General features: G+C 35.5%; 2 protein-coding genes across 5 annotated transcripts in view; both read right to left on the reverse strand.

The window, feature by feature from the left end:
* Nucleotides 1-5733, reverse strand: part of LOC138715522 (zinc finger protein 184-like) — a 54671-nt gene extending 48938 nt beyond the window's left edge. For all 3 annotated transcript variants that reach the window (XM_069848557.1, XM_069848556.1, XM_069848553.1), the window contains exon 1: nucleotides 5595-5733. The gene's annotated coding sequence lies outside the window, so the exon portion shown is untranslated. The remainder of the gene's footprint in view (nucleotides 1-5594) is intronic.
* Nucleotides 5734-10230: 4497 nt separating this feature from the next.
* Nucleotides 10231-26830, reverse strand: part of LOC138715525 (zinc finger protein 664-like) — a 34208-nt gene continuing 17608 nt past the window's right edge. For both annotated transcript variants that reach the window (XM_069848558.1, XM_069848560.1), the window contains 3 exons: nucleotides 25586-25723; nucleotides 23833-23915; nucleotides 10231-13953 (listed from right to left, as the gene is read on the reverse strand). In XM_069848558.1, coding sequence (XP_069704659.1) covers nucleotides 13191-13953; nucleotides 23833-23915; nucleotides 25586-25723 — 984 coding nt within the window. In that variant the 3' untranslated portion in view covers nucleotides 10231-13190. The remainder of the gene's footprint in view (nucleotides 13954-23832; nucleotides 23916-25585; nucleotides 25724-26830) is intronic.

Genomic DNA, 26830 nt, shown 5'->3' on the forward strand with positions numbered 1-26830 from the left:
GGAGTCTCCGAATTTTACGCCTGCAGTAAACTCTCGATAAACTGGAATGTTTATTATCCAGGACGATCCCTAGTGAAATCCATTTCGTGAATAATGTTTTTAATGTACTGTACCATTAAAACCATGTTTTAAGTTCAAATTTTCAAAATCATCCCACACAGTATTCAAAACTACATGTCCTTAACCTACAAAACACACTACTAATCGTGATACTATTGCGATTATATTATATCCTATTAAAATGGCATTTGATCTTTCTGCAACTACAGAAAAAATACAAGGAATTCAATCTCGATAGTCTCTTCCCTATAAAAAAGAAACACCTAAGTGACTGCATATCCTGTTTTTAGCGTACGGTTCTTAAATACTAATTGTTAAAGAGGGCAATATTCACCTTCGACATATTTCCTATTTTTTTATTCGTGCATATTGTTCTCAAATTTCTCGTTTAGGTTCATGAACATTCAATTTACTCGTATTTATATTCTACATACTGCAGATTTCCCCACCCATCTCGGGGAATCGCTCAATATTATACAGTATGCAAATCAAGATTTCAGGTATAACTCCCTGTAAAGTTGATTTGAATAATTTAGAGGGAAAAATTGTTCCGGAACCGGGTATCGAACCCGGGACCTTTGGTTTAACGTACCAAAGCTCTACCACTGAGCTACTCGGGAACTCAGTGGTAGCTCAGTGGTAGAGCTTTGGTACGTTAAACCAAAGGTCCCGGGTTCGATACCCGGCTCCGGAACAATTTTTCCCTCGAAATTATTCAAATATTATACAGGTTTATGTTATTATTTATTGTAAATTAAATTAAATTATGAGGCAAGAAAATATTCAATTATATTAAATTATACTAGGTTATACAAAATAACTGTAAATATAATTTTGACACGCACAGAAAACCAACAAGCGGGAAAACGTAATCAACTGTAGCATATGACAAAAATAGCCCTACAACATGTTGCGCCGCATGGAACGTCCTGCCATCTGACGGTAAAACTTCGCATAAGATATCCCTATTGTACGATGTACGGCCAAGCTCTATGTCGTACGCAATTTTGTACGACTATTTCACTAAAAGGAAAAAATAACTGGGAACTTATGTTGGTTTATTATTAAAATAAAATTCATTCTTAATTCGTCCCTTTTAGACAAGTTTTCATTTATTACGTCCTGGGGTCCGTTTCACAATCCTTACAAATTAACAATTTGCAAATAACAAGTAAATGATTACAAATGCTTGTAAATTGTGTCTCACAATACTCGTCCTGACAATACTATCTTATTAGTTTCTAAAGTTTGACGAACTTTACAAAATCAGCTAAAGAAATTTACAAATAGGCATTATTGGTTACACAATGTCGCCAACGACAGTTTACAAAAATCGCTAATAGTATAACACTTTATAAATCAAATGGTAACATTCCTGACTGTCAATCATACTGCACCAAGTAACATAAATATTATCTCGACTCCTAGTTATGCACCTAAATAAACTTAGATTTTATAATGATACCTTTCAGCTACATTCCTTGCAAGAGATAATCCAGTATATCAGTGGTCCTAAAGGTGGGGTCCAGAGACCCCAGAAGCTCATTCTGGGGGGTCCATGAAGGTTGTGGGCAGGACATTTTCTATTTCTTCAGAAGGATTTTTAGTTTTCATGTGGCAATAATGTCACAAGTGCATTGACTTTCATTCGTACAACTTATAAATTCGTTCAATAAAATTGTTGTTCACAGCCTTAGTGTGTAAGATTGTAAGAAGGATTTTTTGTGTGGCAGTAATGTCTGAAACGTGTCGACTAACTTGTCTGTATGTACCTACTGTACAACTTATAAGTTCGTTCCATTATTGTTGACAGTGTTTGTACATTATTAAAGTTATTAAACAGTGTAAGACTGTTAGTTAAACACAATAACCACAAACATTTTATAATTCTGTCTATAATGGATCACTGGCTCAAATCTCATCATAATATCGGTGATGATGAAGTCAGATATTATTCTCTGCTTCCTAAATCTAATAATATGTGGTTTCCAATTCCCTATATCAGCTTAGAGACTCACAATCTCACCAAAAAGGAGGAAGATGAGCTTGTTGAATTATTGTTACACTGTTAAAAAAAAAGTTTAAGTGAATATAAGCTTTTCGATTTTTGGCTGAAAGTTCATGTAGAACATAAAGAACTTTCAGAGCCTTGAAAAACTGATTGCAGTTTCCCATGATTTACTTGTACCTAACAGATATTTTCTTTCTTTTTTTTGTGTATGGAAATTATTGAGAGAAACCGAATAAATGCGGTGACAGACCTAAGATTAAAGATAATTAACACTGATCCTAAATATTATGTAATTTAAGCACAAAAGACTTCCATAATTCTCAATGAAGCAGCAAAACTTGTAAAAATATATTCCTTTTTCAATATAAGAACATTTTAAAAATATTGTATTGAAACTAGAACCGGAATATTGTTTTGCTTGATATTTTTTATAAACTCTGCTGTAACACATCAGTCAAAGCCATTTTCTCAGAACAGTATTATATTAGGTTTTAATTAATATACTGGGTTAAAGTCGGAATGGGTAGCATAGTCGGTATAGCGCTGGTCTTCTGTGCTCAAGGTTGCTGGTTCGATTCCAGGCCAGGTCGATGGCATTCAAGTGTGTTTAAATGCGTCAGGCTCATGTCAGTAGATTTAGTGGCATGTAAAAGAACTCCTGAGGGGCAAAATTCCGGCACACCGGCGATGCTGATATAACCTCTGCAGTCGCGAAATAAACCATAATTTAAAAAAAGAATTATATCGTTTATATCGATCAAAGCACTTTCACCACAAAAGCAAAAAAATGAATGCTTCTTACAAGGCTGTTTAATCTTAGAGTTAAGGTTTTTCTTAGGTTGATTATAACATATGTAGTACATGGATACATTTCCCGAACAGCAATCATTTGACACATTCGGCTCGGAGTAATCTGAACATTGAACAGTGATACGATATGTGCAATAAATTAACTAATGAAGAGAATGATTACGAGGCGTGTTGTTAAAGTAAGTTCCGTTTTCAATTATAGCCATCACATCGCTGCAATCGTTATTTTGCGCATGCGTGTTTTCTTCTTCAGTCCTCAGGCAAGCTGTGCATGCAGTTTCAGAGCTTCAGTCCGTGAGTGTGGTTAGTTGTGATCAGTTAATGTTTAAAGTGATCGAGCACCCCGCCGACTGTGAGATGCGGTCTGTTATCCATTTCTTGAATGCGAGAAACATCAAACCAGCTGACATTCATCGTCAACTTTGTGAGGTGTATGGTGATGATGCCATTAGTGATGGAATGGTCACGAGATGGGTTAGGAACTTTAACGAGGGCCGCATCTCTGTGCATGACGAGCAGCGTACTGGTCGGCCATCTTTGATCAATGACGATTTGGTGTGTGCCATCGATGAAAAAATTCATGAGGACAGGAGGTTCACAATTTCTTCTCTTTCCTTGAATTTTGCACAAATGGCGCGGAGTGTTCTCTACAAAATTGTGACAGATCGATTACGATATAGAAAATTGTGCTCACGATGGGTACCCAAGGTGCTCACCGAGGAACACAAAACCAAACGAGCTTCCGGTGCATTGAGCTTTCTCACACGTTACAGTGAGCAAGGCGATGAGTTTCTTGACCATATCGTGACGGGTGACGAGACTTGGGTGTCTCACATGACACCTGAATCAAAGCAGCAGTCCATGAATGGAGACACACTGCATCGCCAAGGAAAAAGAAATTCAAACAAACCATGTCAACATGCAAGATCATGTGCACTGCTTTTTGGAACAGAAGAGGAGTCCTACTCATCGAATTCTTGCCTCAGGGTGAAACCATTAATAGAGAAACCTATTGTCAGACATTGAAGAAGCTCCGTCGCGCAATTCAGAACAAGAGACATGGGATGCTGACCGACGGAGTTGTGTTGCTTCATGACAACGCTCAGCCACACGAAATTTGGCTGGGAACAAATTGACCATCCCCCCTTACAGCCTGGATTTGGCTCCGAGTGACTCTCATCTCTTCCTGCACCTCAAGAAGTTCCTCGGTGGTCAACGTTTTGATGGCGACGATGAAGTGAAAACAGAGTGTGGGAGTGGTTCGCATAGCAGGTGGGCGAATTCTACAATGAGGAGATAGAAAGACTTGTGCCACGACTCGATAAATGCCTCAATAATGGTGGAGATTATGTTGAGAAGTAATTGAAGTGTGGGGAATACAATGCAATTAAAATGGTTTGTAAATATCTTCCTGTTTACTTACTACAACCTTTTGGAACTTACTTTAAGAACACTCCTCGTAATAATATTATCTATTAAATTATAGCTATACCCTATTGTTCTATTGTTGTTTAGTCAACTGTCAGAAGACAGGTCTGAACCTCGCAAGTGATAGCAACAAAGCACCACCCATGAGGCAACTAGGCCAGGCGATAATGGGGTAGGGTAGCCAGTTTCTTTCCTCCTCCATTGCATACATCGCCAATTAGTTACACATTATACTAATCAGACTTTAGATGCTTAGAAACAATTGTTCTTCCTCCAATAGGTATCGTCAAGTGAGATAGCTATACTGCCTGATAACAGATGTATATATGAGCGAGAACCTCAATCAGAGGCAAGTGTCCCCTATGTATGAATTTTATTTATGTGCAAGTCAAAATTCTAAATTACAATTTACAGCCATGGACTTCTAAATACGGTAAAATTTCATTGCGTTTGACAAAAAATAAATAAATAAATAAAAATAATAAATTCGACATTCACCAGAAATTAAAACACACTACTAAGGTATCTATGTTATGTCTGTGTGTGTTTCACGCATTATTCATTACAAACGTCGACTTGGTTGGCGAGTTGGTATAGCGCTGGCCTTCTATGCCCGAGGTTGTGGGTTCAATCCCGGATCAGGTCGATGGCATTTAAGTGTGCTCATGTCAGTAGATTTACTGGCATGTAAAAGAACTCCCGCGGGACAAAATTCCAGCACATCCGGCGACGCTGATATAACCTCTGCAGTTGCGACAGTCGTTAAATAAAATATAACATTTAACATTTCATTATAAACACTTTAGGAGAACATGCAATTCCCACATATTATTTACAAATTACCACAATTTGCATTAATTAGGATACTTTATGTACTGTAAACAAAAAAACAAATTTCAAGTTCCCATATGAATCAATAAAGCAAGTCATAAAAAGAATAAGTTACAGCGAACAGGCAAAACATCAAAATTCAAAATGGAAAGAATCATTCAAAGATCCAAAACTAATTCCTGATCTACCTCGAAAATCTGCCGTGGCCATGTTTAGATTGATTACTGGTCATGATTGCCTCAGTAAACACCTCCATCGTATTGGAGTACTGAAATCACCTAAATGCTTACTGTGCACCAGAGAAGAGGACATGGAGATGGAGCACCTGGCTAATTGTGAAACTCTTAGGACATTTGTGGACCTTCCACCAAAATATTGGGAAGCAAGAAGGATGACGACTTCATTGTTAAATCCAGAGCATTAGATACACACACACAAATAACAGGGCACTCACCTACACATCTACTGCACTACAGCGGCCTCTGTCTTGAGTGCAGAAGTTTATGATATTTGATACTCCGACGCTGAGAAAAACAGTTTCCACAGATATCGCATTTGAATGGCCTCTCCCCAGTGTGAACCCGTGCGTGACTTCTGAGAGTTCCCGATTCCGAAAAAGACTTTCCACAGATATCGCATTTGAATGGTCTTTCGCCAGTATGTAGGCGGGAGTGTTTCCCCGGAAAGAGAAAATGTCTTTCCACAAACATCGCATATGAATGGCCTCTCTCCCGTATGTTGACGTGCGTGCGTTGTCAGATTTCCAGACTGCAGAAAACACTTTCCACACACATGGCACTCGAAAGCTCGTTCGCCCGTGTGTACGCGTGAGTGCATTTTGAGGTTCCACGCTTGCGAGAAACTCTTTCCACACACATCGCACTTGAACGGCCTCTCCCCTGTGTGTAGACGTGCGTGCCTGTGAAGACTTGTGACTTGCGTGAAACACTTCCCACACACTTCGCATTTGAATGCCTGCTGGGCTGTGTGTTCATGAAAGTTCGCTTCTGTGAAAGATATCTCTGCAGCAGACTTTTCGAAAGCTGGTATGTGAGATGACAGGGCAATTTCCGGACTCTGCTCCATCGTAATGTGATCTTCATGAGAAACACTGCTGTATTCCGATGACACACTATCATCATACTGAGCGTCAGTCCTGTAATGAATGTTGGACGTTAGTCTAAACATGGTAGAAATTGATAGAATGAAGCTAATTAATAGGCACAAACATCAACAAAATTAAAATCAAATAACCAAATTTAAATGCTAGTAGTCACTAACAAGAGCGGATATCAAGTTTTCACTGGCTACATTATAAATGAATAATTCCGAGGAAAAATTGTTCCGGGACCAGATATCGAACCCGGGACCTTTGGTTTAACGTATCAATGCTCTACTAACTGAGCTACCCGGGAACTCTACCAGACACCGATCCAATTTTTCCCTCTATATCCACAGACCTCAAAGTGGGCTGACAACCGTCAAGCAACCAACATTGAGTGCACACTAACTCTGTGTGACTTAAATTGTGGTTTTCTGTTAACGAACAGTGACGTGTATTATGCAAATCAAGTTTTCAGGTATAATTCCCTGTAAAGTTGATTAGAATAATTGGATCGGTGTCTGGTAGAGTTCCCGGGTAGCTCAGTTGGTAGAGCGTTGGTACGTTAAACCAAAGGTCCCGGGTTCGATACCTGGCCCCGGAACAATTTTTCCTTCGAAATTATTCAAATCGACTTTACAGGGAGTTACACCTGAAAGCTTGATTTGTACATTATAAATTTCTACAATAATGCTGTGTGTAACATAGCCGATATTTCAAATGTTACAAGAATTGTCATGATAGGACTGGATGTGTCACGTGTTCTGCCGGCTATAATCTTGACTGCCACTCTATATAATTATTACAGATGCTAATAAGATAAATACACATACCAAACTCAATAATGGGAAAAGGTCTTTAAATTAAGCAAATCATTGTATATGACTCTGCATGAGATTAAAACGCGCAGATGTAACTAGGTTCAGTAGCTAGCAGTTTGCTTAGTATCAGAGGTGTAATATCTGAACAGATATTTGAAATGCACCATACAGGATTACAAGGTACTGAGAACTGTATCATCCGACACTGCTATATGTCGAGCGAACGTCTGGCAGAAGGAGGACGAGCTCGGTGGGTGCTGGGTGTGGTGAAGGAAGTTGCGCACGCATCTAGTGCAAGGGAAGGTGCGGTGTGGCGCGAAGCGGGGGGGGGGGAATCTGGAAGTTTTGCAGAGCCACGCGAGCCGATTGCTGTAGAAGCTACGCGAAGTAGTACATTCGAGAAAGTGTAATCTAATGAATAAAAGCGAACAGCCTTCGAGTCGGCCAGTTTAGTTTCAGTTGAGCCAGTCTAGTTAGACAGTCTGCTGCGAGAAACCTAGACGTATCCAGTGGAAGTCTTGGGTTCGAAGCAGTCAACTTAAGTGAGTACTGTGGCAGCGTCCAGGCGAGGGCAACGCGTCCGGAAGTCTTGGGTTCGAAGTACAGTAAACTAAGGTAAGTACTGTGGCAGCATCCAGGCGAGGGCAACGCGTCCGGAAGTCTTGGGTTCGAAGTACAGTGAACTTAAGTGATTACTGTGGCAGTGTCCAGACGAGAGGAACGCGTACGGAAGTCTTGGGTTCGAAGTACAGTGAACTTAAGTGATTACTGTGGCAGTGTCCAGACGAGGGGAACGCGTACGGAAGTCTTGGTTTCGAAGTACAGTGAACTTAAGTGAGTACTGTGGCAGCGTCCAGGCGAGGGCAACGCGTCCGGAAGTCTTGGGTTCGAAGTACAGTGAACTTAAGTGATTACTGTGGCAGTGTCCAGACGAGAGGAACGCGTACGGAAGTCTTGGGTTCGAAGTACAGTGAACTTAAGTGATTACTGTGGCAGTGTCCAGACGAGGGGAACGCGTACGGAAGTCTTGGGTTCGAAGTACAGTGAACTTAAGTGAGTACTGTGGCAGCGTCCAGGCGAGGGCAACGCGTCCGGAAGTCTTGGATTCGAAGTACAGTGAACTTAAGTGAGTACTGTGGCAGTGTCCAGACGAGGGGAACGCGTCCGGAAGTCTTGGTTTCGAAGTACAGTGAACTTAAGTGAGTACTGTGGCAGCGTCCAGGCGAAGGCAACGCGTCCGGAAGTCTTGGGTTCGAAGTACAGTGAACTTAAGTGAGTACTGTGGCAGTGTCCAGACGAGGGGAACGCGTACGGAAGTCTTGGGTTCGAAATACAGTGAACTTAAGTGATTACTGTGGCAGTGTCCAGACGAGGGGAACGCGTACGGAAGTCTTGGGTTCGAAGTACAGTGAACTTAAGTGAGTACTGTGGCAGCGTCCAGGCGAGGGCAACGCGTCCGGAAGTCTTGGATTCGAAGTACAGTGAACTTAAGTGAGTACTGTGGCAGTGTCCAGACGAGGGGAACGCGTCCGGAAGTCTTGGTTTCGAAGTACAGTGAACTTAAGTGAGTACTGTGGCAGCGTCCAGGCGAGGGCAACGCGTCCGGAAGTCTTGGGTTCGAAGTACAGTCAACTTAAGTGAGTACTGTGGCAGTGTCCAGACGAGGGGAACGCGTACGGAAGTCTTGGGTTCGAAATACAGTGAACTTAAGTGATTACTGTGGCAGTGTCCAGACGAGGGGAACGCGTACGGAAGTCTTGGGTTCGAAGTACAGTGAACTTAAGTGAGTACTGTGGCAGTGTCCAGACGAGGGCAACGCGTACGGAAGTCTTGGTTTCGAAGTACAGTGAACTTAAGTGATTATTGTGCCAGTGTCCAGACGAGGGGAACGCGTCCGGAAGTCTTGGGTTCGAAGTACAGTGAACTTAAGTGATTACTGTGGCAGTGTCCAGACGAGGGGAACGCGTCCGGAAGTCTTGGGTTCGAAGTACAGTGAACTTAAGTGAGTACTGTGGCAGTGTCCAGACGAGGGCAACGCGTACGGAAGTCTTGGGTTCGAAGTACAGTGAACTTAAGTGATTACTGTGGCAGTGTCCAGACGAGGGGAACGCGTACGGAAGTCTTGGGTTCGAAGTACAGTGAACGTAAGTGAGTACTGTGGCAGTGTACAGACGAGGGGAACGCGTACGGAAGTCTTGGGTTCGAAGTACAGTGAACTTAAGTGATTACTGTGGCAGTGCCCAGACGAGGGGAACGCGTCCGGAAGTCTTGGGTTCGAAGTACAGTGAACTTAAGTGAGTAATGTGGCAGTGTCCAGACGAGGGGAACGCGTCCGGAAGTCTTGGGTTCGAAGTACAGTGAACTTAAGTGAGTACTGTGGCAGTGTCCAGACGAGGGGAACGCGTACGGAAGTCTTGGGTTTGAAGTACAGTGAACTTAAGTGAGTACTGTGGCAGTATCCAGACGAGGGCAACGCGTCCGGAAGTCTTGGGTTCGAAGTACAGTGAACTTAAGTGAGTACTGTGGCAGTGTCCAGACGAGGGCAACGCGTACGGAACTCTTGGGTTCGAAGTACAGTGAACTTAAGTGATTACTGTGGCAGTGTCCAGACGAGGGGAACGCGTCCGGAAGTCTTGGGTTCGAAGTACAGTGAACTTAAGTGAGTACTGTGGCAGTGTCCAGACGAGGGGAACGCGTACGGAAGTCTTGGGTTCGAAGTGCAGTGGGCTGTTATCTGGAAGTCTCGGGTTCGATGTACCGTGAACTTGAGTGAGTGAGCTAGAGGAACTAGCCAAGGCGAACTGTGAACTGAGAACTGACAGTTTTGTTTTGTAAATAGTGCTGCGTGAACATTAGTTGAAATAAGTACATTGTTGTTCTTCTCAACAATTCACATGAATAGTCATTGTCGTTCTGTGGAGTGCAATAACGACTGCTGTGTTGCAGTGTTCAGTGGAATATCCATTGTTGACGGGTGTGATTAAAGATATAAGTAAAAACCACATTGTTGTTTAAATTAAAAGTTACAATAGATATATGGATATGAATAAGAATATGTATTGTCAACTTTTTCATATATCTACATGTAGTGATGGCCAGGGCAGCCGAGAAGGAGGGGCAAAGGGAGCAAGTGCAAATGGGCCCGTGAGCAGTAAGGGCCCGTCAGATTAAGTGAGTCTGATTACTTTTTATTATCACGGATACATACCAGTACTATAACAATTTGTAAGAAGAATTGTTACATGAATCTGACATATTAACCAACAATAATAGAATTAATACAAATTACCACTTCATTATGTAAATTTTTAACTTTTATATATAATAGAATATCGGTTTCCCATGTTAATCATCGACACAAGACTCAAGGGCTATGAGATTTGCCTGAAATATGTTCCCGTCGCTTGTACCGAACACATTCAATTGGCTTGTCCTCTTAACTACCAACCCATGCCGGGCCACTGCAATATGTTAGTGGACTCTCCCAAATCCAAGCCGGATGATTACGTTTCCTTTTCAGTAGGGCCTACATAGTATGTTTCGTGACGAAACTTTCGTCTTTTCGATGTAGTTTTTCTAGTAAATTCTGTTCATTAGTGTTACCAGTGGACAATGGACAAGTAGGAGCATAAGTCGGGAGCTGAGAAGCGCAAGGAGAGACAGAAAAATTGGAGGATATTAAGAAAGGGAGTAGAACTTTGAAGTTGGTGTGGAATTGAACGATCTTGGAAAACTAAAAAGTAACAGACAAATTGTGTCATTGAATGTGTTATTAAAAAACAAGAGTCTTTCCAAAAATAGTATTACAGTATTTTCAAAACTCAAGCATGGAGAATGTGTTCCCACAGACTGGCTAGTGTGGAGTGAAACAAATCTGTGAAAATATTACAGTGACTGATCTGTTTCACTCCACACTAGCCAGTCTCTGGAAACACATTCTCCATTCTTGAGTTTTGAAAATAATACCGGAAAGGCTCTTGTTCCGTCACTTAGAAAGTTATTAGGCAGGTTGGGGGTACTTTTTCGAACAACACATTGAATGACACAATTTGTCTGCCACTTTTTAATTTTCCAAGGTCGCATGATACTTGCCATGACTCAAGAGTTAGGAACTGGCGTGTGTAAATTTGTTTCACTTGCACATATTAACACATCATTTTTACTAGTGTTTGCTTGTTCTGATTCAATCCTACTGTTATCAGAATTTTTTTCTAAACAGCCACAACCATCAGTATTCACTTCTAAGCATGAACTGTCTTCATTTTTGACAACCTGAACAGACGGACTTGAGATTGGTTCATTTTCTGCACCTTCACTAGCAATGCTCAATTTCACACCAACTTGAAACAAATTGAAGGAAATAAAAATTTATTCAGAGTAACAATGTGTCAAGAGAGACTGAGTAACCTTGGCTTCTTTGTGGCCTGACTCCATGTTGGGCATATATGTTGACATGTTATAATAAGTCAACTGTCATTATACAAGGAGCACACTCAATTGAGTGACTTGGTGGCCGGGATTCCACAGTATATGCACTGTTGGGCGATAAATCTACGTAAAGATTAATTTTTGGTCCTCCAAATCTGTTATGGTAAAAATGACAAAGGACCGAGTTTTCAAACAAGAAGATTCAAACACATGTAAATTTTCGTTTTGCAAAGGATTTTACAATGTTTCATTTGTTCGGGTAGAATTTCTGCATATTTAAAGAACAAAACTAAAATTCTTTCAATTATTTGTTATCATACTACAGTGTTCTCTTAGACTAAGCATACTGGAAATGGGTTTTCCGAAACAGCAAAGAAATTTCAAACGCATATTGGTTCCGTTAAGTTCAATGTTAATTGAAAGATGAGTTCTATTCAGTCAATACTTAACATAAACACAATAAAACATGTTATAACAACATTTACACAGATTTTAAAAACAAACGTTTTCGCCAGTTTTGATTGGCATCTTCAGGTCGTGTAGGTAGGTTTAAAATCACACGCAAGTAACGGTCATTCATCCACTACATTTTAATGTATACAGTTTTCGTCATACGCTACCACTTAATGTAAAGATCAGTCGTGTCGCCGGCCTCATGGATTTCAAGACGTTCTTCCACTTTTTGTAAGTATTGTTTTAGAAGATTTAAATAATACTTAAATGCTTCTAAATGTTCTTTCATTCTATCCTTACAATTTACAGGATTTTTCCTGCTCTCCATAACGGCCACACGACCGACCTGTTCGTAGCATCTTCAAATCTATCTTGAAAACTGTACCTGCAATGACAGAAGAGTTTTGCTGTTTCCTTGGTTCACACACGCCTCTTTCAACAGTGATTCTACACACACCGTGGAGGCTTTTTGCTATATTCTATTCTCTGTTTTTAAGTGATATTACAGTTGTAACTTTGGTTTTTAACGTCATTTACCAAGTGTTCACTTTTTATAACTTGTTCCATTCGACCTACACGACCTGAAGATGCCAATCAAAATTGGCGAAAACGTTTGTTTTTAAAATCTGTGTAAATGTTATTATAACATGTTTTATTGTGTTATGTTAAGTATTGACTGAATAGAACTCATTTTTCAATTAGCAAAGAAATGGTTCGTATAAAACAATTTTTATCTCGAAAAGGAAGCAAAAACGAGCAAAATTGTATTGAACGCTATTTGTTTCAAATATTAGAAAGAATACCCTATTGAATTGATTTATATTACTTATGGTTCACCCTGTATATAGGCCTATATGTATTTAAATATTTCATTGTGGTTATGTATCAAGTTGTCGTAAACTATTCAGGAAAAAAATTTTTCTTTTTTTTTTCTGGAAACTTATGACATAAGCAGAAAACAATTTACGATTGTCATTTCAATGTTATAAGGATACATTTTCACATATATAACATCACAATGCTAATAAGGTAACTTATTGAATATGAGCAACACAGAACAGTTTTTTCAGCTTTTCTCAAATTTACCATTTTTGGAGTATGGCCCTTCTGGAAAGCAGCTATTCATAAGGGAGCGTGGCCACTCAGATTCCTCCGACTACAAGAAACGCAAGGCATAATGGATGGAAATTTTTGGCTTCGAGTGGGCCTCATTTTATTCGCTGGAACTGTTTCCGTAAGTATCGCATTATTGTGGCAGACATTTGTGGTATTTTATACTTCGCCGATGAGAATAGCAATTACCACAGATATCACACTTGAATGGCTTCTCGCCTGTGTGGACCCGTGCGTGGTCTCTTAGAGTTCCCGAATCCGAAAAAGACTTTCCACAGACATCGCATTTGAATGGTCTTTCGCCGGTATGTAGACGTGAATGTTTCTTAAGACCTCCCGAAAGAGCAAAAGCCTTTCCACAAACGTTGCACACGAATGGCCTCTCTCCCGTGTGTATCCGCGCGTGCGTAGTCAGATTTCCAGGCTGCAGGAAACACTTTCCACACACATGGCACTCGAAAGCTCGTTCGCCCGTGTGTACGCGTGAGTGCATTTTGAGGTTCCACGCTTGCGAGAAACTCTTTCCACACACATCGCACTTGAAGGGCCTCTCCCCCGTGTGTAGACCTGCGTGCCTGTGAAGACTTGTGGCTTGCGTGAAACACTTCCCACAGACTTCGCATTTCACAGATGACTTTCTTGTGTGCAGACGTGCATGTTCTTCGAGATCCGCAGATTCCGAGAAACACTTCCCACACACACGGCATTTGAATGCCTGCTGGGCTGTGTGTTCATGAAAGTTCGCTTTTGCAAAAGATATTTCTTCAGCAGGCGTTTTGCAAGCTGGTATGTGAGATGACAGGGCAATGTCGGAACTCTGCTCTACCGAAATATGCTCTTCAAGACAAACACTGCTGAATTCTGATGACACAGTATCGCCATGGAGAACTCCAATCCTATAACGAAAACTGGACCTTAGCCTAATAATAGTAAAACTGACAGAATGAAACTTAATAATAGGCACAAATATCAACAAAACAAAGTTCAAAGAAACAAATTTAAGCACTAGTAATCACGAACAGTAGTGGATTTCAAGTATTCACTCTCTATATTATAAATGTCTACTCTATTTGCTGTAAATATTGTTTTCGATATTTCTGACGTTCCAGGATTCATTATCAGGGACCCGGATGTCACATAATGCTTGACTGGAACTCTATAATTATTGCAGAAGCTAATAAAATAAACATACATTTGAAACTCATCAATCAATGGGAAATTGTGTTTAAATTAGGATAATAATTTGACATGGTTCTGCATGCTGTTAAAGTCAACAAACTACTAGGTGCAGTACACGGCATTTTCCTTAATATCAAAATTATAATATTTGAACATATGCTTGAAATGTCCCATTTGCTTTGTTTGACAAACTGAAACTAACGTTACAAAGACCTGAACACTGTAATGCAGATCATCAGATACTGTTCGATGTGCACTTTAAAATGTATTCAATGAAAGAAATCTGCTTATGAAGAGTCTGTTGAATAAAGGAATAACTTCAAACGCGGAAAGTATAATAGGAGAGCATGAGAGAAGAACTGATAAAAAAAAATTAAAATACCAAATGAAATATTACTCAAAATTGGAGCCCAAAAATAGGAGCATCAGAACAGTAAAAAACTTTAAACCATACTCTTCAATCATAACCTTCAGATGGAAAGAAATAAATGGTATACCAATAAATAGCAGTGGTTTGGAGAGCATCAATAGAGATTTTGCATTTGTTGTTGTTTTTCTATTCGTAATAGCAACTTCTCTTTATAAAAGTACTGTATCTTACTCTTCACATTCCTTGGCAGAATGACCTCTGTGATCTCCTCGTACCATGATCTCCTCAATCTACCATGTAGTCTTCCTCCAGCTGGCGACCATTGGAACATTCTTTTAGATCTACGTTGTTGACCCATTCCCATGAGGTGTCCAAACCAATTCAACTTCATTTTTGTATATTTTAATATGTGTTCTACAATAACGCTATTGCTTTTTTATATTTTAATATGTGTTCTACACTAACGCTATTGTTTTGTATATTTTAATATGTGTTCTACACTAACTCTACTGTTTTGTATATTTTAATGTGTTCTACACTAACACTACTGTTTTGTATATTTTAATATGTGTTCTACACTAACACTACTGTTTTGTATATTTTAATATGTATTCTACACTAACACTACTGATGTGTATATTTTAATATGTGTTCTACACTAACGCTATTGTTTTGTATATTTTAATATGTGTTCTACACTAACACTACTATTTTGTATATTTTAATGTGTTCTACACTAACACTATTGTTTTGTATATTTTAATATGTGTTCTACACTAACACTACTGTTTTGTATATTTTAATATGTATTCTACACTAACACTACTGTTGTGTATGTTTTAATATATGTTCTACACTAACGCTATTGTTTTGTATATTTTAATATGTGTTCTACACTAACACTACTGTTTTATATATTTTAATATGATGTGTTCTACACTAACGCTATTGTTTTGTATATTTTAATATGTGTTCTACACTAACGCTATTGTTTTGTATATTTTAATATGTGTTCTACACTAACCCTACTGTTTTATATATTTTAATATGATGTGTTCTACATTAACGCTATTGTTTTGTATATTTTAATATGTGTTCTACACTAACGCTATTGTTTTGTATATTTTAATATGTGTTCAACACTAACACTACTGTTTTATATATTTTAATATGATGTGTTCTACACTAACGCTATTGTTTTGTATATTTTAATATGTGTTCTACACTAACGCTATTGTTTTGTGTATTTTAATATGTGTTCTACACTAACACTACTGTTTTATATATTTTAATATGATGTGTTCTACACTAACGCTATTGTTTTGTATATTTTAATATGTGTTCTACACTAACGCTATTGTTTTGTATATTTTAATATGTGTCCTACACTAACGCTACTGTTTTGTATATTTTAATATGATGTGTTCTACACTAACGCTATTGTTTTGTATATTTTAATATGTGTTCTACACTAACGCTATTGTTTTGTATATTTTAATATGTGTTCTACACTAACACTATTGTCATGTACATTATAATATGTGTTCCACACTAACGCTATTGTCTTGTACATTTTAATATGTGTTCTACACTAACACTATTGTCTTGTGCATTTTAATATGATGTGTTCTACACTAACGCTATTGTTTTGTACATTTTAATATGTGTTCTACACTACCGCTCTTGTTTTGTACATTTTAATATGTGTTCTACACTAAGACTATTGTTTTGTACATTTTAATATATCTTCTACACTAACGCTATTGTTTTGTATATTTTAATGTGATCTACACTAACGCTATTGTTTTGTACAGTTTAATGTGTTCTACACTAACGCCACTGTCTTGTACATTTTAATATGTGTTCTACACTAACGCTATTGTTTTGTATATTTTAATATGTGTTTTACACTCACGCTATTGTTTTGTATATTTTAATGTGTTCTACACTAACGCTATTGTTTTGTATATTTTAATATGTGTTCTACACTAACGCTATTGTTTTGCATATTTTAATATGCGTTCTACAGCGTTCTACACTAACACTATTGTTTTGTACATTTTAATATGTGTTCTACACTAACGCTATTGTTTTGTATATTTTAATATGTGTTATACACTAACGCTATTGTTTTGTATATTTTAATATGTGTTCTACACTAACACTATTGTCTTGTACATTTTAATATGTGTTCCACACTAACGCTATTGTCTTGTACATTTTAATATGTGTTCTACACTTACACCATTGTCTTGTGCATTTTAATATGATGTGTTCTACACTAACGCTATTGTTTTGTACATTTTAATATGTGTTCTACACTACCGCTCTTGTTTTGTACATTTTAATATGTGTTCTACACTAAGACTATTGTTTTGTACAATTTAATATATCTTCTACACTAACGCTATTGTTTTGTGTATTTCAGTGTGATCTACACTAACGCTATTGTTTTGTAGAGTTTAATGTGTTCTACACTAACGCCACTGTCTTGTACATTTTAATGTGTTCTACACTAACGCTATTGTTTTGTATATTTTAATATGTGTTTTACACTAACGCTATTGTTTTGTATATTTTAATGTGTTCTACACTAACGCTATTGTCTTGTGCATTTTAATATGATGTGTTCTACACTAACGCTATTGTTTTGCATATTTTAATATGCGTTCTACACTAACACTACTGTTTTGTATATTTTAATATGTGTTCTACACTAACACTACTGTTTTGTATATTTTAATATGTATTCTACACTAACACTACTGATGTGTATATTTTAATATGTGTTCTACACTAACGCTATTGTTTTGTATATTTTAATATGTGTTCTACACTAACACTACTGTTTTGTATATTTTAATGTGTTCTACACTAACACTATTGTTTTGTATATTTTAATATGTGTTCTACACTAACACTACTGTTTTGTATATTTTAATATGTATTCTACACTAACACTACTGTTGTGTATGTTTTAATATATGTTCTACACTAACGCTATTGTTTTGTATATTTTAATATGTGTTCTACACTAACACTACTGTTTTATATATTTTAATATGATGTGTTCTACACTAACGCTATTGTTTTGTATATTTTAATATGTGTTCTACACTAACGCTATTGTTTTGTATATTTTAATATGTGTTCTACACTAACACTACTGTTTTATATATTTTAATATGATGTGTTCTACACTAACGCTATTGTTTTGTATATTTTAATATGTGTTCTACACTAACGCTATTGTTTTGTATATTTTAATATGTGTTCAACACTAACACTACTGTTTTATATATTTTAATATGATGTGTTCTACACTAACGCTATTGTTTTGTATATTTTAATATGTGTTCTACACTAACGCTATTGTTTTGTGTATTTTAATATGTGTTCTACACTAACACTACTGTTTTATATATTTTAATATGATGTGTTCTACACTAACGCTATTGTTTTGTATATTTTAATATGTGTTCTACACTAACGCTATTGTTTTGTATATTTTAATATGTGTCCTACACTAACGCTACTGTTTTGTATATTTTAATATGATGTGTTCTACACTAACGCTATTGTTTTGTATATTTTAATATGTGTTCTACACTAACGCTATTGTTTTGTATATTTTAATATGTGTTCTTCACTAACACTATTGTCATGTACATTATAATATGTGTTCCACACTAACGCTATTGTCTTGTATATTTTAATATGTGTTCTACACTAACGCCATTGTTTTGTATATTTTAATATGTGTTTTACACTCACGCTATTGTTTTGTATATTTTAATGTGTTCTACACTAACATTATTGTTTTGTATATTTTAATATGTGTTCTACACTAACGCTATTGTTTTGCATATTTTAATGTGTTCTACACTAACGCTATTGTCTTGTGCATTTTAATATGTGTTCTACACTAACGCTATTGTTTTGAATATTTTAATGTGTTCTACACTAACGCTATTGTTTCCTATATTTTAATATGTGTTATAAACTAACGCTATTGTTTTGTATATTTTAATATGTGTTCTACACTAACACTATTGTCTTGTACATTTTAATATGTGTTCCACACTAACGCTATTGTCTTGTACATTTTAATATGTGTTCTACACTTACACCATTGTCTTGTGCATTTTAATATGATGTGTTCTACACTAACGCTATTGTCTTGTGCATTTTAATATGTGTTCTACACTAACGCTATTGTTTTGAATATTTTAATGTGTTCTACACTAACGCTATTGTTTCCTATATTTTAATATGTGTTCTACACTAACGCTATTGTTTTGTACATTTTAATATGTGTTCTACACTAACACTATTGTCATGTACATTATAATATGTGTTCTACACTAACACTATTGTCTTGTACATTTTAATATGTGTTCCACACTAACGCTATTGTCTTGTATATTTTAATATGTGTTCTACACTAACACCATTGTCTTGTGCATTTTAATATGATGTGTTCTACACTAACGCTATTGTTTTGTACATTTTAATATGTGTTCTACACTACCGCTCTTGATTTGTACATTTTAATATGTGTTCTACACTAAGACTATTGTTTTGTACATTTTAATATATCTTCTACACTAACGCTATTGTTTTGTATATTTTAATGTGATCTACACTAACGCTATTGTTTTGTACAGTTTAATGTGTTCTACACTAACGCCACTGTCTTGTACATTTTAATATGTGTTCTACACTAACGCCATTGTTTTGTATATTTTAATATGTGTTTTACACTAACGCTATTGTTTCGTATATTTTAATGTGTTCTACACTAACGCTATTGTTTTGTATATTTTAATATGTGTTCTACACTAACGCTATTGTTTTGCATATTTTAATATGCGTTCTACACTAACACTATTGTTTTGTACATTTTAATATGTGTTCTACACTAACGCTATTGTTTTGTACATTTTAATATGTGTTCTACACTAACGCTATTGTTTTGTATATTTTAATATGTGTTATACACTAACGCTATTGTTTTGTATATTTTAATATGTGTTCTACACTAACACTATTGTCTTGTACATTTTAATATGTGTTCCACACTAACCCTATTCTCTTGTACATTTTAATATGTGTTCTACACTAACACCATTGTCTTGTGCATTTTAATATGATGTGTTCTACACTAACGCTATTGTTTTGTACATTTTAATATGTGTTCTACACTACCGCTCTTGTTTTGTACATTTTAATATGTGTTCTACACTAAGACTATTGTTTTGTACATTTTAATATATCTTCTACACTAACGCTATTGTTTTGTATATTTTAATGTGATCTACACTAACGCTATTGTTTTGTAGAGTTTAATGTGTTCTACACTAACGCCACTGTCTTGTACATTTTAATGTGTTCTACACTAACGCTATTGTTTTGTATATTTTAATATGTGTTTTACACTAACGCTATTGTTTTGTATATTTTAATGTGTTCTACACTAACGCTATTGTCTTGTGCATTTTAATATGATGTGTTCTACACTAACGCTATTGTTTTGCATATTTTAATATGCGTTCTACACTAACACTATTGTTTTGTACATTTTAATATGTGTTCTACACTAACGCTATTGTTTTGTAATTTTAATATGTGTTGTACACTAACGCTATTGTTTTGTATATTTTAATATGTGTTCTACACTAACGCTATTGTTTTGCATATTTTAATATGTGTTCTACATTAACACTATTGTTTTGTATATTTCAATATATGTTCTACACTGACGCTATTGTTTTGCATATTTTAATATGTGTTCTACACTAACACTATTGTTTTGTACATTTTAATATGTGTTCTACACTAACGCTATTGTTTTGAATATTTTAATGTGTTCTACACTAACGCTATTGTTTCCTATATTTTAATATGTGTTCTACACTAACGCTATTGTCTTGTATATTTTAATATGTGTTCTACACTAACGCTATTGTTTTGCATATTTTAATATGTGTTCTACACTAACACTATTGTTTTGTATATTTTAATATATGTTCTACACTAACGCTATTGTTTTGTATATTTTAATATGTGTTCTACACTAACGCTATTGTTTTATATATTTTAATATGTGTTCTACACTAACGCTATTGTCTTCTACATTTTAATATGTGTTCTACACTAACGCTATTGTTGTGTATATTTTAATATGTGTTCTACAATAACGCTATTGTTTTGTATATTTTAATATGTGTTCTACACTAACACTATTGTTTTGTATATTTTAATATGTGTTCTACACTAACGCTATTGTTTTGTACATTTTAATATGTGTTCTACACTAACACTATTGTTTTGTATATTTTAATATGTGTTCTACACTAACACTATTGTTTTGTATATTTTAATATGTGTTCTACACTAACACTATTGTTTTGTATATTTTAATGTGTTCTACACTAACGCTATTGTTCTGTATATTTTAATGTGTTCTACACTAATGCTATTGTTTTGTATATTTTATGTGTTCTACACTAACGCTATTGTTTTGTATTTATTAATATGTGTTCTACACTAACACTATTGTTTTATATATTTTAATATGTGTTCTTCACTAACGCTATAGTTTTGTATATTTTAATATGTGTTCTACACACACTATTGTTTTGTATATTTTAATATGTGTTCTACACTAACACTATTGTTTTGTATATTTTAATATGTGTTCTACACTAACACTATTGTTATGTATATTTTAATGTGTTCTACACTAACGCTATTGTTCTGTATATTTTAATGTGTTCTACACTAATGCTATTGTTTTGTATATTTTATGTGTTCTACACTAACGCTATTGTTTTGTATTTATTAATATGTGTTCTACACTAACACTATTGTTTTATATATTTTAATATGTGTTCTACACTAACACTATTGTTTTGCACATTTTAATATCTGTTCTACACTAACGCTATTGTTTTGCATATTTTAATATGTGTTCTACACTAACGCTATTGTTTTGTATATTTTAATATGTGTTCTACACTAACACTATTGTTTTGTATATTTTAATGTGTTCTACACTAACGCTATTGTTTTGCATATTTTAATATGTGTTCTACACTAACACTATTGTTTTGTACATTTTAATATGTGTTCTACACTAACGCTATTGTTTTGAATATTTTAATGTGTTCTACACTAACGCTATTGTTTCGTATATTTTAATATGTGTTCTACACTAACACTATTGTTTTGTACATTTTAATATGTGTTCTACACTAACGCTATTGTGTTGTATATTTTAATGTGTTCTACACTAACGCTATTGTTTTGCATATTTTAATATGTGTTCTACACTAACACTATTGTTTTGTATATTTTAATATATGTTCTACACTAACGCTATTGTTTTGTATATTTTAATGTGTTCTACACTAACGCTATTGTTTTATATATTTTAATATGTGTTCTACACTGACGCTATTGTCTTCTACATTTTAATATGTGTTCTACACTAACGCTATTGTTTTGTATATTTTAATATGTCTTCTACACTAACGCTATTGTTTTGTACATTTTAATATGTATTCTACACTAACACTATTGTTTTGTATATTTTAATATGTGTTCTACACTAACACTATTGTTTTGTATATTTTAATGTGTTCTACACTAACACTATTGTTTTGTATATTTTAATATGATGTGTTCTACACTAACGCTATTGTTTTGTATATTTTAATATGTGTTCTACACTAACACTATTGTTCTGTATATTTTAATATGATGTGTTCTACACTAACGCTATTATTTTGTATATTTTAATATGTGTTCTACACTAACACTATTGTTTTGTATATTTTAATATGTGTTCTACACTAGCACTATTGTCTTGTATATTTTAATATGTGTTCTACACTAACACTATTGTTTTGTACATTTTAATGTGTTCTACACTAATGCTATTGTTTTGAATATTTTAATGTGTTCTACACTAACGCTATTGTTTTGTATATTTTAATATGTGTTCTACAGTAACACTATTGTTCTGTATATTTTAATATGATGTGTTCTACACTAACGCTATTATTTTGTATATTTTAATATGTGTTCTACACTAACACTATTGTTTTCTACAATTTATTAAGTGTCCTACATTAACAGTATTGTTTTGTATATTTTCATAAGTATTCTACATACACTAACACTATTGTTTAAATATTTTAATATGTATTCTACACCAGTGCTATTGTTTTGTAACGTTTAATTGGATATGTCATGCATAATGTCGTATTAGTTCACAAATAGACTTTAAATCTAAAGAATACAGTAATGAAGATAGTAATACATTAAACAGACCGAGGCAATATTTGCAACACCTGGTCAAGCCAGTGATGTTCAGCTCTATATATACATTACTCAAACAGAACCAGATCTGCTCAGCAGATCGGGAGATCCTAAAGGTTCAGAAACTTTTCACACAAAGTTAAACGCTAATTAACACAGAAACAGACAAAAACAAATATGAAATACTATCATTGACTATTTATTTGATTACTGAACAAAGGACCATATAATAAAACATACGGCACAATTAAGAAAAGATTTCTGTTATATTATGGAACTGTTTAATTGTAGACAAGCAAGTGTAAGTATGCAGACAGCATAGAAATGAAGTTAAGAATATGAATGAAGCCATATATGAAAACATCAGGGTTACATCGTTACTATCTTATTCACACAATAGAAATAAATGGGTTCAAGAAGTTAAATAATTCTTCCAGCTATAGTACAGCAACAAAAATAAAAGAAATAAGATTGGAGAGGGTGGCCGTGTGGTAAGATGGTATCAGCTAGGATTTGTAAAGCAGACGACAACTGATGAGTGGGAAGACAAAAATGATGACCTGCTACAAGTAAAATCCAAAAGATCGAAAATGACTTACTAAATACGTTCAAAGTTCTTCAAATACTACAAAAAATGCAGCAGCAGTCATAGTGAGAGTAATAGTGTGAGGTGGTGGTGGTTGTTGTGATGACGACGTCAGCATCCTTGATACACATTATTTTAAGGATCTTAATTATGTAATTTCAGTTCCAAAGCATTTAGGCCTAGCGTTAAAATCATCAATTATATCCATATATGAGATAAAAATACCACAGAGTCACAAACTGATATTGTAAATCAGCACTTAACTGAAGTTGTGAAAGAAAGGACGAAGTGAAGAGTCACACATATTCCACTCACCCCTCAGTCAATACTTCGTCCTGCTCCGCCGTCACTTCCAGCTTCAGCTCCTCTTTCACAGTGTCCACATCACATGACCATTCCTGAAAATGAGAATAATTGACAGAAAGACAGGGACAATTTAGCTAAATAACAAGGCCATAGGTCTTCTGCTGTAGCTAGTGGCCTGAATTTCAATGTAATTGGCTCCAAGTGGAAATCTTCATAAATATAGTCACTACTTTGGAGAGATATTTAAGAGGTTAGCCAATTTCTCGTAACATAAAAATTGAATTAACTGTCATTACACGAATAATGCCAGAACTAGAATACAATTCCCAGTCACCAACTTAGAAGAATCCACTATAACCTATAAAGGTTTCATTCACTTGACATAAAAGTCTTCTGAAAGCAATTTTTAATTGTTCAATTTTACATTTGCTAGTATTTTTGTCCACACTCTTTATAAGACTCTTTAAACTCTGTGAGTAAACGAAAGTTATGAAGGAACATTATTCCTTGTGAGTATTGATGTAAAATGCTAATATTAATTAATGCGCTTCAGTTTTGGTCTAATTCATTAACCAAACTAATTTTCTATAATTTTCATAGCTGCTTATTATTAGTATTATCTGGACCAGTGCTACTACTGTTCACACGTTTCATATATTATGACAAAAAATTGAAGGAATTTTATCAAGCTGAAAATACATGAAGCAAAAATAACAACGTGGATGCATTTGTGACCATATGAAATAATAAACTAAGAAATTAATGTTTAAAGAAGTTGCCGATGGAATTAATAAATGAGCAGTGGCTTAAGCATTTCAGTGAACATCATATCTTGAACTGACTGTGACAATGTTTTCTTTGCAATCAACATTTTTTCACCACTTACGTTTTACATGACCGGTATCAATGAAGTCATACAATCTGACACACTCTGAATCAAGCCAAACAAGGTAGTGAGATCTGGGGTGTTATTTCAATGCTCTTTAAATTATTCTGAAAGAGGATCGTCACTGTAATGAAAAGTATCTCGTTTTGATTCACCGAAGTGCAAACATTGAGTAACTCTTAACAAAACACAATCAACAGTTGGGTAACAATCACTTTGGGCACAAAACTGTGACATGTGTTACCTGAAATTTTAATGGTAATATTTCAAACTAATTACAGACAGGAAGTTGAACTGCATTTTCAAGAACTGGACTTTTGTGTACCATGTTTCATGTAATCACTGTAGTCTTCAGTGAATGGAATAATTTACCAGCATAACAAAACTGTAGCCCATTGTTTATATTTGACAGCTAGTGAAATTGTGTCCCTAGGTAGAACAACTTCGTCTGTATATTCGGGACAAAAGTACTACAGGTGTTTTAAGTACTTTTTTAAAATAACTGATTAAATGGCGATCTTACTCGTGTTAATTATGTAAGCATGTGTGGCTTACAGCTGTTTCGGTGCTACTTGATAGTAAGATCGCCATTTAATCAATTATTTATATTCAAGTACGAATGATTCAACATGGATTATCAAGACAACTCTACTTTTTGTAATTTAAAAACAGATATCAATGACACTTCTAATTCAGAACACACTGGATCAAAGGAATAACCAAGTAGGTAACTAACAGTGTTCTCAGAGTGCTAACATCCCCATCATATTTCAACCGTCACTGCAGACAGAGATGGTGCCAGTGACCAGTGACGAACAGAATGCAAATTAAAATATGGAACGAAATGCACCAGCTCACTCCATATGCTCCACTCACCACAGAGTCACATTTCTCCGTGGAGAAATTAGTCGGCACTGATGTTTCTCCATATCCAATCTCAGATGTGTTGTTGTAACTCTGGTCCAAGCTTTCAGTCTTTATCTCAGTCACATGCAGATCCAACAAATTCATTTTCTGGAAACCACAGTGACATCATTAATGATTCACATATTTTTGCTATTTTGAAGCTGATTTCAAGTGTCAGAGGCTGTGCTATGGTTCTGTACACCCATGTTTGGCAGCGCAACCGAAAAGTTATGAAAGAGTCCAAAGTAAAATGGGGCCGACACTTAACAGACGCATAAAACTAAGTAGAAGCAATGCACCCACTCTGAAGATAAACAACTTATGGCGTCATGTGTGATCAAGTTCAATTCACACTAAACATTATTCCATATTATTGTGTTTGTAATCTCTTTCGGATTCGGGTATTTTATTATAGTATTCAGTACTACTTAAAGCAGCAAAATATTATGAAAAGAAATTACAACCAAGAGAACAACTGAAAAAGTTATACTGAAAGTAACTGTTCAACTTCAATGTGAGAAACATGAACAGTTTGTGTTACTTTGTAAAACGATTCAAGCAATTCAATATATGACTTAGATACACACAAACATATAAAACAAATGAACTCTTCGGCTTTTTCTTGCCATTTACAGAAGCATTACCTGTAACGTGTGTGTGTGTCTGTGGGCATGCACATGTGTGTAAGTAATTTGTAACGAAAGTCCGCGACAGTTGCTGATCTTTACTACTACTAAGCTGCGAAATTGAAGTTACATCTGCAATACCATCTATATTGGACAGCCATCACGTGAATCAGTGGCATGCCATACATGAAAGGCAAGGGAACTATTGTTGTCTCTGTTTATAAAGCGAACAAGGAGAACCTACTATCTGTGTCGTCTTATATAGTAAAGTATTATTAACGTCTACTTTGGTGTGCTATATAACCCAGTTTAAAACCAAATTAAAAAGCATAGGCGCAAGCCCATCTCCCTGCTTCAGGCCAGTGTCTATATTAAAAGGGGCTGACATGCCTCCACAGATCTTAACTTTAGCCTTCGAATTTGTCTTCGCCATCCTCGCCAACCTGATTAATTTGGTTGGTATTTTAAATTCAATCATAATTTTGTATAATTCTTCCCTTCTAATACTGTGATAGGCTGTTCTAAAATCTAGGAAAAGTTGATACAGACTAATGTTATATTCCCAGAATTTTCCTGCAATTTTTTTAAC

Source organism: Periplaneta americana, chromosome 15, assembly GCF_040183065.1.
Source record: "Periplaneta americana isolate PAMFEO1 chromosome 15, P.americana_PAMFEO1_priV1, whole genome shotgun sequence".
NCBI lineage: Eukaryota > Metazoa > Arthropoda > Insecta > Blattodea > Blattidae > Periplaneta > Periplaneta americana.